Below are 14,615 nucleotides of genomic sequence, written 5' to 3' on the forward strand. Positions count from 1 at the left end.
GCTTTCTGAGACAGAAGGGGTTTGGGGGGTGGGGTAGGGAGAGGTTTCAAGCTGTGCTGACAGTACTAGTCCTCAAGCAGACAATGCAGGCTGAGAGGACCAGGTGTGGCATCATACACTTCTCAGAACCAATCTAACGTGACATCTGGGCCCTTCCTGGTTGGGCCTACTGCTGCCTGATAGATATTCCTGAAGCAGCAGCCAGGGTATAGGTCTTACCTCATCACTTGGGTCATAATACTGCTCCAGATACGGATGGGCCAGAGCCTGTTCTACTTCAATCCTCTTGTGAGGGTTGAATGTCAACATTTTGTCCAGTAAATCCAGAGCTACAAAGAGAAAGGTTTTGCAGTGGTGAGAAGCCAAAGGAACATTTACTGATTACTTTCCATTTCCTGTTTAAATTGACTCATGAAACAATGGAACTAAGCATCACTATGGGGAGAAGAGCCAGCAGCACACTGGGTGCCTATTACCTCTCTGAGCTTCTCAAGACTGTGGCTAATCTAACAATTGCAGACCTAGACTCAGAAAGGTGATGTGATCAGCCAAAGGCTGAAAGTGGAAGCCTAGGGTTCAAACCCAACTCTTCCTACAAAACCTGGATTTTTTCCCCTAAACCATTCTTATGTTTTGCAGGCATCTGAAGGTAAAGTGTTATATATGTATTTCTCTGAAATCCAAAGTCCTCTCTGCAATGGTCAGTTTATCTTTCAACATATAAAGAAGGCCTCTAAGGTCACAGAAGACAATGGTCACTTGTCCTCCTGTGTGGTTTCCAGGTCCTGGCTGAGATCCATGTGTGAAGCACAGGCCCCCTGGCCCACTCTGCAGCTTGGCATCTTTCTCCAAGGCCCAAAACAAAAGTATGCTCTCTCTCTTTTTTTTTTTTTAAAGTTTATTAATTTATTTAAGTAATCCCTACACCCAACATGGGGCTCAAACCCATGACCTCTACATCAGTCACATGCTCTTCTGACTGAGCCAGCCAAGCAACCCCTAAGTATTCTCTTGATCTGGTCAGTAGTGAGCAGCTGAATATTTCTGTGTAGAGAGTACAGGAATAGGAAGCAAGTGTAGCATCAACCAGATCAAGATGGAGGGACAGCTAATGATTAGCTCACCCTGGTGGCCTCCATAGCTAGTGTCCAGGCACTACTTCAAGCCATGAGAAAAGCCAAAGGTCATGGCTGACAGTGGCTAGAACACGGGTTAAGGGAAACGTGACCGAACACTTCCTGCATTTAGTATCAGGCGCAGATTTCAATGAGAAAGAATACATGCTAGAAAAGACATTATCGCTCTGGTAAAGAAGCAGAAAGGGGGATCCCTGGGTGGCGCAGCGGTTTGGCGCCTGCCTTTGGCCCAGGGCGCGATCTTGGAGACCCAGGATCGAATCCCACGTCGGGCTCCCGGTGCATGGAGCCTGCTTCTCCCTCTGCCTGTGTCTCTGCCTCTCTCTCTCTCTCTCTGTGACTATCATAAATAAAATCTTAAAAAAAAAAAAAAAAAAAAGCAGCAGCAAAGGGAGCTTTTAAAAAAAGTGTCTGCTTTTACTTGACAATGCTTAGAACAGTGTTTCCACTTCATGTCCTTTCCAAAGCAGGTCCTTTTCTCAAATTCAAGGCTATTGACGGAGTAAGGAGCTATCCATCTTTTTTTTTTTTTTTAATTTTTATTTATTTATGATAGTCACAGAGAGAGAGAGAGAGAGAGAGAGGCAGAGACATAGGCAGAGGGAGAAGCAGGCTCCATGCACCGGCAGCCCGACGTGGGATTCGATCCCGGGTCTCCAGGATCGCGCCCTGGGCCAAAGGCAGGCGCCAAACCGCTGCGCCACCCAGGGATCCCGCTATCCATCTTTCTTAAGTCCTAGCTCACAGTTCTGAGGCACCCCTAAAAAATCCAAGGATTCCAAGAAACAAGTCTGATAATCCATTCCAAGTCTGAAAAACTACTAGGGAATAAAAAGAACATTCTTTTTTAAAGAACAGTGATCAAGGGGATCCCTGGGTGGCTCAGTGGTTTAGCGCCTGCCTTCGGCTCAGGGTGTGATCCTGGAGACCCAGGATCGAGTCCCATGTTGGGTTCCCTGCATGGAGCCTGCTTCTCCCTCTGCCTGCCTGTCTCTCTGCCTCTCTCATGAATAAATAAAGTTAAAAAAAAAAAGGGAATACTTAAAAAAAAAAAAAAAAAAAACAGAATGGTGATCAATAAAATAAAACCGGGGGATCCCTGGGTGGCTCAGTGGTTTGGCGCCTGCCTTTGGTCCAGGGCGCGATCCTGGAGTCCCGGGATCGAGTCCCACATGGGGCTCCCTGCGTGGAGCCTGCTTCTCCCTCTGCCTGTGTCTCTCTGCCTCTTTCTCTCTCTCTATCATGAATAAATAAAATCTTTAAAAAATAAAATAAAAACAAAAAATGAAAACATTGCCATCTACTCAATGAAGCCTTGGTTTATCAGTGATAACTTATGAGGTTGTCAACCTCATTCATCTGCAAATTAGCACATATCACTAAGTCCTGAGAGTAAAATGGTAAAGGAAAATCATTTTAATCATTTATTCACTAAAAGCTGTGTTCAACCCGTGAGAGCAGCCAGTATACAGTCAGAATCTTAAGTGACTGACCACTTGTGTGCTGGGAAGTCAATCTCTCTTTGGGAGTTCAAAGCAGCAATTTACTGCCTGAGGTGACTGAAAGCAGAGGCGTGAGAGGACATGTGTGCACATGTGTGAGCATGCCTCAGTGTGGATACTCAGCTCTGGCTCCCATCTGTGACTCCCCTTATTGCACGTCACTCATCCTTAATCTTCAAGACAACTATGAGATAATCTATGTGGTAAACCACATGCTGGATGTCATGAGAAATTCCACACAACACAGAACTTTTCTCATGTCCACAAGACAAACTGTAAAAAAGTTTTTTACATAATGCATTTCTACAAATAGTACATTTTAAAATTTATTTTTGCCTCTAACTATAATCTCTTCAATACACATGAATGTACTGTAGGAAATTCGGGAACAGTGACACTTTGCTTTATAGGCTTTATGAGGACTTTTCAGGAGAGGAAGGAAGCTCTTAGGAATCTAGAGTGGTGACTAAAGCAGTGTCTTGGGCAGGAAAGGTATTTATCCCTGCAGCCAGGACATGGGGGGTCTCAGGGGCCCATGAACAGGCTAGGTTTCAGAGGCAGCTCTCTCAAGAGTCTGGACAATGCAGTACAATGATGAACTCAGGTGCCTCTGGCCCCAATCTAAGTTTCATAGAACCCCTGGCAGATGTGTGAACACATGACATACCAGTTGCTGGGCATCAGTCTTACTATCTGTAACACAGATAATATTACCTGTAACACAGGTAATAAACCTACCCCTGTTCTCCTCTCTCCATAAAAGAACTCACAGACATTCCCCAAACTTTTTTTAAAGATTTTTATTTATTATAATTTGAGAGAGCATGTGTGTGTGCATGGAGTAGAGGGAGAGAATCCCAAGTAGACTCCACACTGAGCATAGAGCCTGACATGGGACTCAATCTCACAACCCTGAGATCATGACTTGAGCCTAAAGAGTCGGACACTAAAACAACTCAATTACTCAGACACTCCTCAAAAACTTTCTTGAGATTAGAAGCTATTGGCCTTTTGTCCAATTAGATACCCTCTGTCAGGAAAAATCCAGGAGAGTTTGGCCATAGTCAGATTGTAACATCATTGTTTCTAAGCTGCTGGGGGATACTTTTCCCCTCTAAATCTTGTTGGTACTAAGTTGGGAAGCACTTCAAAGCAGCTGGTATTTGGTAGCTTAAACAGCTTTAAAATAGACCTTTTAGTTCCTTCAAGTTAAATTCTAGGCCCTTAAACATACAGGCAAAAATTGCAAAGGAAGATAGCTTTTTTTTTTTTTCTGCTTGAAAAATAACTGGATCTCTAGCTTCCTTTTATTGCTAGTGCTATTTCTGCGTTATTCACAGCTACAGAAGGGAAAAAGGAGAGAAACGGAAGCAGCTGGCAGGTGCTGATCTCACAGTCAGAGTGCCTGGCCTCCCTCCTCCCACGCCACACAGCAATCCACTGGCATCACTCAGATGGCATGAATCACTCTGCCTGTGCGTATGCTTCCTTGGATACAGGCTTTATTTCCCCTAAAAGACTGGAAGTCCCTTTGAGGCTGGGATTACATCTAACCACAATCCTGGACTCTCCTTGGTATCTTCCTAGAACCTCACACCTTCTCTTTAACTTCAGTGGGTACAAAGCAACAAGACCCTGCCCTTCTGATCCATCAGCTATTTTTTCTTCCCATCTTAGCCCAGACTCTAGGGTAAGCCATAGGATTGGCTCTTCATAGCACCACAGCGGGTCCATCTCACCTATCCAGCAAAACTCTCCTCAGAGATCAAGGCTTCAACCTGTCACTCCCATCCTCAACCTGAATTTCTGAGCAGGGCCAGAGAAAAAGACCTAGCTGTTCAAACTGTGTCACTGCAACAATGCTTCTCAAACTTCCCGATCTTAGAACCCTACTCTTAAAACCTGTTGATGATTAATCTTAAAAACCAGTTAATTCAGACATAGTCCAACCTGTGTAAGCACTCCCACTGCATTCAGTATGTGTTCATGCTCTCGTTTTGTCACACAGAATGTGCAAAAGACATGTGAGAAGGGTGGGATTTAATAAAGTAAGGACTTTTCAGTGCTCTGTCAGGGACATTCTTATGTGCAGCTGGTACTGGTTTTTAGCTATGAGGACAGGGTACTGCCACTGCCTTGTCCTGGGTCGAGGTGCTGGCAGTCGTGCTCACCACTGCTTCTGCACCAAGAGAGCAGATGGCAGCACAGAGAAAGTGTGAGAATACCTTAAAACTATAAAAATAGTTTTAACCCTATAGACACCCTGAAAGAACCTGGGGGAACTCAGAGGTCTAAGAAGGATGCTATTGAGAACTATGTACCACAAAACCACAAGATTTTTAATCATATCAAGGATCTCCCCAAAGTTCTGGGAATTTTTCTGCTCAGCTGCCTCTGTATTCCAAGATTCAACTCAGACAGCTTGAATCATATCCTTCCTGCCATGTGAACTTCATTACTCTGTGCTACCGAGGAAACTGAGGTCCCCGGGAGCAACTCTCCGGGATGTCCCTCCATCAGATTCACACATATCCTTAACTGTGGAAAGAGGAGACCCTCTCCCTATTCAAAGCCAAACCTCCACAATGCTGTGGCCTGACCACAGCCAGCTCCCCTCATCTGGACCAGTTATTCCTGTCTGCACTTTCCAATTTGAACTTCCTGCTCATACTCACTGCTTCAACTACTTTTTTTTTTTTTTTTTTTTTTTAAGATTTATTTATTTGGGAGAGAAAGGGCACGCATAAGCTAGGGGGGAGGCAGAGGGAGAGAGAATCTCAAGCAGACTCTGAACTGAGTGAGGAGCCTGCTGTGGGGCTTGATCTCACAATCTTGAGATCATGACTTGACCCAAAACCAAGAAGTCCCACAGGGGTCCCTCAATTACTCTTATGTAGTCACCAATGACCCTTTAGTTGGAAGCCTCTCTGTTCCATGGAGGCTGCTGAGCATGTCCACTTTTCATGATGTCATCTATTGCTTCTGTGAAATATGCACTAGTTATTTTCTATGTCCATCATTCTAGTTTTTAAGAATTCCTACACCTATTACATTTTGGCCATTGAAGGTTCTTTAGGCACTACTAATATTAACTAGTCTAACAGCAATAAACTAGTAATTCATGGAAGTCCCCCACAATTACCCTATGAGGTGGGAAATGCAAGTTGTTCCAATTGAGATGAGGAAATTATGAAATAGAGAAGTTAAATACCTTGTTCAAAGTCAAAGATTTGAAGTGGTGGGGCCCATATGAATTCAGGCTGGTTCTAGAGCACATAGCCTAAACCATTGTGCTATGACGCCTTAACATCAATAGTTAGGATAGGGATCCTTCAAATGTTTTTCAATTTGAAACATTTTACACCTATTGCTCAGGTGTAAAATAGACCTGACCTATTTTAAGTTTTAAGCTTCTTTGTGAAATAAATAAATAAACTTTTATGTGATCAAATATAGCATTTTTATTTTATGTTTATCTTCTTGGTTTGTATGTTTTTAGAGCTTAGGAAGACAGTCTTTCTCCAATCAGAGATAAAAAAAACAACTGAATACTCTTAAATATCATTGGCTTTTAATGGCATGGTTTTTAAAAAAACATATCTAATTATCAATTCTTTCGGAATTCACTTTGAAGTGTGAGTAATGATTTAAACTGATTTTCTTCCAAATAGTTATTCAACTAGCCCAGTACCATCTGTTGAATAATAATCATTTCTTCCCCCTCACTAGAGTAATTTTGGAGAGAATCCTAAACTAAACTCCTTTGAAGAAAAATACACAATACTACTCTTCAAAGGACTCAGCAATCAGAAATTTCTAATAAATATCTGACATATATTCAATCTCAGGATTTGTTTTTCTTTTATTAAGTAAGCTCTATGCCCAATGTGGGGCTTGAACTCATGATCCTGAGATTAAGAGTCCATGCCCTACTGAGCGAGCCAGGTGCCCCGCCTCAGTTGAAAAAAAAAAAAATTAAAATGCCACTTCTCTCCTATTTGGTTGGCAGATCCAAAAGTTCAATACCCTAAGTTGCTGGGACAAAAAATGTGACAGAACTGCTAAACTGCCCTGCAGAGAGACTCAAACAATCTACAGGCCATCAGCTGTCTCTGAAAACATCCATCTTCCCCACAGCCTTGATCACATGGTGGATCATCAAACTTGGTGCGTTCTACTGGAGGCCGGGGGGGAGGGATTACTGATCTTTTCGATTTTTTTTTTTAATTTTTATTTATTTATGATAGTCACAGAGAGAGAGAGAGAGAGGCAGAGACATAGGCAGAGGGAGAAGCAGGGTCCATGCACCGGGAGCCTGATGTGGGATTCGATCCCGGGTCTCCAGGATCGCGCCCTGGGCCAAAGGCAGGCGCCAAACCGCTGCGCCACCCAGGGATCCCTGATCTTTCGATTTTCATATCCGAAATAATAATATCTTTTCCTATATTTGAGATATTTACATTTTCTTTTTTGTAAACTATCATTAACCAGACTTAAAACTGCCAGTGTTTCAGCTTGAAAGTTTTAGAGTTGTGAGTTCCCTGAAGTCTTCCACTCATTATTCACGTCATTTTTATACTAGTCCAGACTATTCGCTCCATGCAGGCAGGTAATCAATTTTATAGTTGTTCTATGTCCAGGGTCTTAGAAATCCGATGGCACAGAACACTCAGATCTATTTATTAAAATAAATGAAATTATGTACATTATAGTAAAAAACTAGAAACAATCTGGTGGCAGATTAAATATGGCCACAAATCCCTCCCAACAATGGTGAGTTTTTTTTTGTTTTTTTGTTTTTTTTCCAACACTTGAATCTTTGCTGACCTTGTCATTTGCTTTGACCAACAGATTGTGGCAGAAGTGTCTGCTATTCTCAGACCTTGCAGCTTCTGCTCTTTCTCTTTTGGAATATTTCTGCTGATGTCGTAAGTCACCCATTTGGGTCTACTGTAAGATGACAGGCAATGGCACAAAGGAAAAGCAACTGCAAGATGTGGTAAGGCTACTTTGGACCATGCAACTTGAGGAGACCTAAGCAGACCCACTTAGCTACGCCCAGGTCAACAGATTTATGAACAAATACGTGGTGGTCATTATAAGGCCCCAAACTGTGGAGTGGTTTGTTATGCAGCAATAGATAACTGAAGTGAACTTTAATGTCCAATATGAAACTAGTTAAAGACACTATGAGTCATCCTTATTAAGGACTACTACCTAGCATTCTTTATAACTAGGGATATGGAAAAGACCTCTGAGATATATAAATGAAAAAATTCAGTCTTGAGATCTCAGAATCTAGACCTACAAATTCCAATAGTCTGGACTTTTATACAACCTTGTTGCATGTACTATTACTAACTCTACTTTATAATCGGGAGGGGCGCCTCAGTTGGTTAGGACTCTGACTCTTGATTTTGGCTCAGGTCATGATCTCAGGGTCCTGGGATTGAGCCCCCATCTGGCTCTGAGTTCAATAGGGAGTCTTGTTTGAGATTCTTTCCCTCCCCTTCTGCCCCTCTCTTGGCTCACATGTGCTTACTCACTCCTCAAATAAATCAATCTTAAAAAATTCTAAATAAATAAATAAACAAACGGGAAAACCGAGACCCAAAGGGGTTAAGTAGTTTCTCTGAAGTTCACGCAGCTAGTAAGTGGCTTGGCTATGAACTGAAACCAGGAGGTCTGGCTGGAAAGCCTATGTTCCTAACATCATAATGCTATGTTGCTCACTCCAGCACTACCAACTCCCATTTTCCCACTTTCTTTATTCTATTTATAGTCCCCTCCCTGCTTCATTATTTTCATCCAAAGCCTATATTTCAAAATTAAATCTCTGGATTTTAGTAATTTTTAAAGATTTTAAAAAAATTTTATTCAGGAGAAACACACAGAGCGAGGCAGAGACACAGGCAGAAGAAGAAGTAGGTTCCCCATGGGGGGAGCCCAATGCGGGACTCCAAGATCACGCCCCAAGCTGAAGGCAGACACTCAACCACCCAGGCGTCCCTGGGTTTTAGTAATGTTAATTATTATCTAAATAAACCAATCTTAAAGTTCATAGCTTTAATTTAAAGATGATAATCTAAATACAAATCTCAACTAATTTGATACAAATCATAACAATAAAAGAGCGAGGAAACAAACAGGGGAAGCCTGGAGGTCTATTTATTATAAAGTTTTAATTATGCAGTTTTGTTGTGCATCCACCTCTTACAAAAGCAACTTAGGAAGTAAGATTTATGTAACATGCTTGGGACAACACAGAATACAAGCCCATCTAATCAGTAACATATGCAATGCATGCACAGGTATAATTTTTAAAAATCTTACAATTATAATACATTATGTAATTACAGAATTATAACTAAATAGGTTAAAGCTATGCACCCACTGGCATAGCAAAATGTTAAAGGTTACTTTGGGATTCTGGTAATTAAGTGTTTCTTTTACCTACTATTCTTTCTAGATTTCCAAACTGTCTCTCATGGTAACACACTACCTTCATTATCAGAGGATTTTGTTTGTTTGATTTATTTATTTATTTATTTATTTATTTATTTATTTATTTATTTATTATTTATTTATTTATTTATGATAGTCACACAGAGAGAGAGAGAGAGAGAGGCGGAGACACAGGCAGAGGGAGAAGCAGGCTCCATGCACCGGGAGCCCGATGTGGGACTCGATCCCGGGTCTCCAGGATCGCGCCCCGGGCCAAAGGCAGGCGCCAAACCGCTGTGCCACCCAGGGATCCCCATTATCAGAGGTTTTAAAAGATAGTTCCTTCTATATTCAAAAGAAATTCAATTTTAAACCACCAAGTGTTTCTGAACTTTGACTCAGGTTAGTACATTAAACAAATTCAACAGCTAAGCTGACAACTATTAAAGCAAAACAAAAACAGACATACACACAAAACAGTAAAAGGTAGAAAAAGCTTAATTTCCGAAAGACTAGATGAAATATTGTGGTTTTAAATAATGCTTTCGAAAGACTAGATGAAATATGTTGGGCATGGAGCCTGAGCTCATGGCCTTGACTGAGATTAAGAGTCTCATGCCCTGGGATCCCTGGGTGGCGCAGCGGTTTGGCGCCTGCCTTTGGCCCAGGGCGCGATCCTGGAGACCGGGATCGAATCCCACGTCGGGCTCCCAGTGCATGGCGCCTGCATCTCCCTCTGCCTGTGTCTCTGCCCCTCTCTCTCTCTCTCTCTGTGTGTGTGACTATCATAAATAAATAAAAAAAAAAAAAAAAAAAAGAGTCTCATGCCCTACCAACTGAGCCAACCAGGCTCCCCTGGATGAAATGTTTTTAAATCATTAAAGAAAAGCCAGATCCATGTACTAACATGGAAAGACACTCAGACACAATTCTATTAACGGTGACCTTAAGTATAAAGGAATTTCACTTTTTAAATTGAATATTCCTAAAACTTTTGAATTTTTACCAAATAAATTAGCTGACATAGTAATTATTTATAGAAAGGAAATTTTAGGTAAAAATATAGATCTGTATGAAGATAAAGCTATGAAAGAACAAGTACTAAGATGTTGGATGTTGGCAAGTTGCTCTCTCTCTGGTTTCCTTTTTTATTTAAAAAAATTTTTTTAAAGATTTTATTTATTTATTCATGAGACAGAGAGAGAGAGAGAGAGAGAGAGAGAGAGAGAGAGAGAGGCAGAGGCTCCATGCAGGGAGCCTGATGTGGGACTCGATCCCGGGGACTCCAGGACCACGCCCTGGGCTGAAGGTGGCGCTAAACCGCTGAGCCACTGGGGCTTCCCACTCTCTGGTTTCCTATTCTGATTTCTTCTTCCACTTTTAAGGACCCTTGTGATTATACTGGGCCCACTGAGATAGTGCACAACAATCTCCACCTTCTTAAAATCAGATGATAAGCAACCTTAATTCCTCTTTGCCATGTCACCTAATATATTCACAGATCCTGGGGATTAGGATGTGGACATCTTTGGGGATGTGGTCATTACTCTGCCTACCACAATTCTGTAATAAAGTTTTTAAAAACAGCCACCTATGAGAAAACAAAAAGCACAACCACCTAATATATTTAACAGATACATGCTAAATAGGCATAAAGGATAACTTAACTTAAAATTAAAGTTAACTTAAAATATAAAAGGGTAAAATGAAATCTATCATCTTTCTTTTATGGATGAATGCTCCTGCTATTTTATCTATGAAATCTTTGTCCAACCTAGGGTCATAAAGATTTTGTTCTGTCTTCCTGAAGTTTAATAGCTTTAGGCTATATTCCATTTTTAGGTTTTTATTGGGGGGAGGGGTGACATATAGAGATCTCCTGGTACCATCTGTTCAAGAGACTGATACAAGCAATAATGTTGACATATCTTGGGGCACCTGGGTGGCTCAGTTGGTTAAGCATCCAACTCTTGATTTTGGCTCAGGTCATGATCTCAGGGTCATGAGATCGAGCCCAGTGTGGAGTGTGCTTAAGATTCTCCCCGCCCCCCAAAAAGATTCTTTTTCCCTTTCCCTCTGCCCCTCCCTGTCCTGCACACATGCACACATATGTGCCTTCTCTCAAGAAATAAAGAAAGGAAAAAAGAAATATTGGTAACTCCCAAATGCATTACACTGAGTGGAAGAATCCAGACCTAAGAGGCTACATACTGCCTAATTAATTACAATTTCTATAACACACACACACAAAAAAAACCCCAAAAAAAAACAATTTCTATAACATTCTGGAAAAGGCAAAACTATAAACAAAGAAATGAGATCAGGGATTGCCAGGGACTAAGGAAGAGAAATGGGTACAAGGAGCAACTTTTGGGGTGATGAAAATAATCCATATCTTGATTTTGGTGGCAGTTATGTGACTATATACATTTGTTAAAAGTCAAAGACCACACAATTAAAAAGGATGAATTTTACTCTCCATAAGTTATTCTTCAAAAAAACATGACCTGATAAATTATGCAATAACAAGATGAAAATAGTGTAATTTATGTTGCAGGCTCCCAAACTTTCTGAATCCTAAAAATGTGAACTTAATCCAAGTTAAAAAGTAGGTGAAGAGGATTAAGAGGTACAAACTTCCAGTTCTAAAGTAAGTGCGTCACAGGGACAAAAAGCATGGTATAGGAAATATAGTCAATATTGTAATGCTTTTATCGTGGTGAGCATTTCATAATGTATGTAATTATGGAATAACTATGCTGTATACCTGAAACTAATTTATTATTGTATGTCAAGTACAATTAAAAAAAACATAACAAAACTTTTTTGAAAGGGAGCAAAGAGGGGTGCCTGGCTGGCTCAGTGGGTAAAGCATGTGACCCGTGATCTCGAGATTCTAAGTTCTCACTCCACACGGGGTGGGGGCCGGGGGGGGAAGGCTTGCGCATGCATACTTGAAAAAAAAAAAAAAGGAAGAATAAAATAAGGGATGCCTGGGTGGCTCAGTTGTTTAAGTGTCTTGACTCTTGATTTCAGCTCAGGTCATGATCTCAGTCAGAGTTGTGGAACTGAGCCCCACATCAGGCTCCATGCTCAATGTGAATATGCTTTCCCTCCCTTTGTTCCTTTCCCTGCTCATGTGCGCACACACTCTCTCTCAAATATATAAATTAAAAAAAGTCTTAAAAAAATAATAAAATACGGGGCGCGCCTGGGTGGCTCAGTGGTTGAGCATCTGCCTTCGGCTCAGGTTGTGATACTGGTGTCCTGGGATTGAGTCCCACATCAGGCTCCATGCAGGGAGCCTGCTTCTTCCTCTGCGTCTCTCATGAATAAAATAAAATCTTGAAAAAATAAAAAATAAAAAGAAGTATCTGTCTTTGAACAATGTAAACAGATACAGGCTCCTCCTGAAAAACTGGAACTTAAAAAAAATAATTTAAAAATAAAAACAAATTTAAAAAATGAAAAGCAATGGGGTGCCCAGGTGGCTTAGTTGGCTAAGTGTGTGCCTACGGCTTAGATCATGATCCTGGGGTCCTGGGATCAAGCCCTGTGTCAGGCTCCCTGCTTAGCGGAGAGCCTGCTTCTCCCTCTCTCTCTGCCCTTCCCCACCCTACCCCTGACTCATGTGGGCACTCTCTCTCAAATAAATAAAATCTTTAAAAAACAAATAAATAAAAAAGCAAAGAAACTATAAAGTGGAAAACTATACAGTCATTCCTAGATTCCCATACCCTATGCCACTGTTTGAAAAATGAAAGAGGAGAAAACAGAGTGACCACTAAATAAGGCATTATCCAACAGGCTAACTTTTCAAGCTAGTGACCTAACAATTTAACCAGTAAAACACACAAGCAAATAAACAGCTAAATCTAAGAAAAATTATCAATAAAATAACATTTACCTTTCGAGTCAGCATTTGGGAACAGCCTGTTCCATGGCACCTTATTTTTGTGTGGAAGAGAAAGCAAGTAGTTTCTAGCTTTTAAATTTATTATACAGTTCAGGTCTTCCTGTGATGGGGATCCAAGAATACCTATCAGATAAAATAATTAGCTGTTAATTATCCAGACCCAGGTAGACTGACCACACACTATTGGCTTCAGGGCACAATGGACCCTAATAGCTGTTTTCTCACCATCTCCCCATGCTTACCTTTCTTAACAAGTTTTTACAGGATCCTTAACATTTCGAATCAAGCAAGATTACAAACTCATAGGTTAAGAGGTTAAAGAGTTGTCAAAACTACTCTTAGTTTCATGAAGTGACTCTTAACATAAACTGTGGCAGGTGAACTAAGTAAATCTAGCCTCTACAATGTTTGGTAACCTTACCCAAAATGTGGTTCAGCTGGTCGAGATAATGCTTCCCCGGGAAGATGGGCCTGTTGGACAGCATCTCTGCCAGAATGCAGCCTACAGACCAAATATCAATGGACTTGGTATAGCCCTGTAGTGGGAAGGGAGAAGAGATTCAGAATGATATATAATGTTACAGAACACAGTGAGATCGCCCTACATGACAGGTACATGGCTGATAGCAATTTTACCTTCTCCATTGGCTCTATAAGTCAGAAATAAGACTGTGCGCAGAATAAATAATTTGGCTTTCTTATAAGTTGTTGGACAACCAAGATTACTTGATTTTATTTCTCTTTTCAAGGTTGACTGATATGGGTAGTCCAGGTAGCTCAGCGGTTTAGCGCTGCCTTCAGCCCAAGGCGTGATCCTGGAGACCTGGGATCAAGTCCCACGTCAGGCTCCCTGCATGGAGCCTGCTTCTCCCTCTGCCTGTATCTCTGCCTCTCTCTCTCCTCTCTGTGTTTCTCATGAATAAATAAAATCTTTTTAAAAAAAGTTTACTCACTTATTATTAAATGAGAATTTCCGAAGTATACCTCATTCCTTTTCTCAAATGATTTGAGAGAAAGAATCCTTATAAGCTGAAGATGGAAAAAGCAATAACATCCCTTGCTTTAGGACATCTGTGGCCCACTTATTCATTTTGAAAACGTGGAACCAACTCAAAAGAAGCAGCACTGCTATACTTCCAGAATATCTTTGCCCATTTTGCAAATCATTTCCAAAAAGATCAGGCTGAAAACCCTTGATCTTGGGGGTGGGGGTACACGGGACAATGATACACAGTGCCCAGGGTGTGCTGGCTCCATTACAGTTTACCAATCCATATTTCCTATCTTTTATTTCTATTCAATTTTCAGGTATGATTTTTTTCTTTTAAAGGACTTCTGTGAAAAGACTTGGAATAATTATCTAAATCATACAACAGTGTAAAAAAAGATAGCTCTCCAAGGAGGGTAAGTTAAGTTGAATTTTATGGAAAATGTTAGGTGATAAATAGTAATAGTGATAATACGAATAGAGGAAAAAAATTCAGCCAAATATTAAAGTTTAGAGAAACATAGTAAAAAAAATTCTGAAAATCAAACACAGAATGATCAGATCTGCAACTATGATAAAATGGGGTTTAATTTCAAGATAATTATTCCCAAAATTCTTGTAATCCAAAA

At 40.8% G+C, this 14,615-nt stretch overlaps 1 protein-coding gene across 1 annotated transcript in view; it reads right to left on the reverse strand.

The window, feature by feature from the left end:
• The window catches only part of MAPK1 (mitogen-activated protein kinase 1), a 119,954-nt gene that overhangs the window by 11,107 nt on the left and 94,232 nt on the right, over nucleotides 1-14,615 (reverse strand). Inside the window, 3 exon segments of the mRNA NM_001110800.1 lie at nucleotides 220-329; nucleotides 12,990-13,121; nucleotides 13,420-13,534. Of these exon segments, the coding sequence (NP_001104270.1) occupies nucleotides 220-329; nucleotides 12,990-13,121; nucleotides 13,420-13,534 (357 nt within the window).

This window comes from Canis lupus, chromosome 26 (assembly GCF_011100685.1).
Source record: "Canis lupus familiaris isolate Mischka breed German Shepherd chromosome 26, alternate assembly UU_Cfam_GSD_1.0, whole genome shotgun sequence".
NCBI classification, from domain to species: Eukaryota; Metazoa; Chordata; class Mammalia; order Carnivora; family Canidae; genus Canis; species Canis lupus.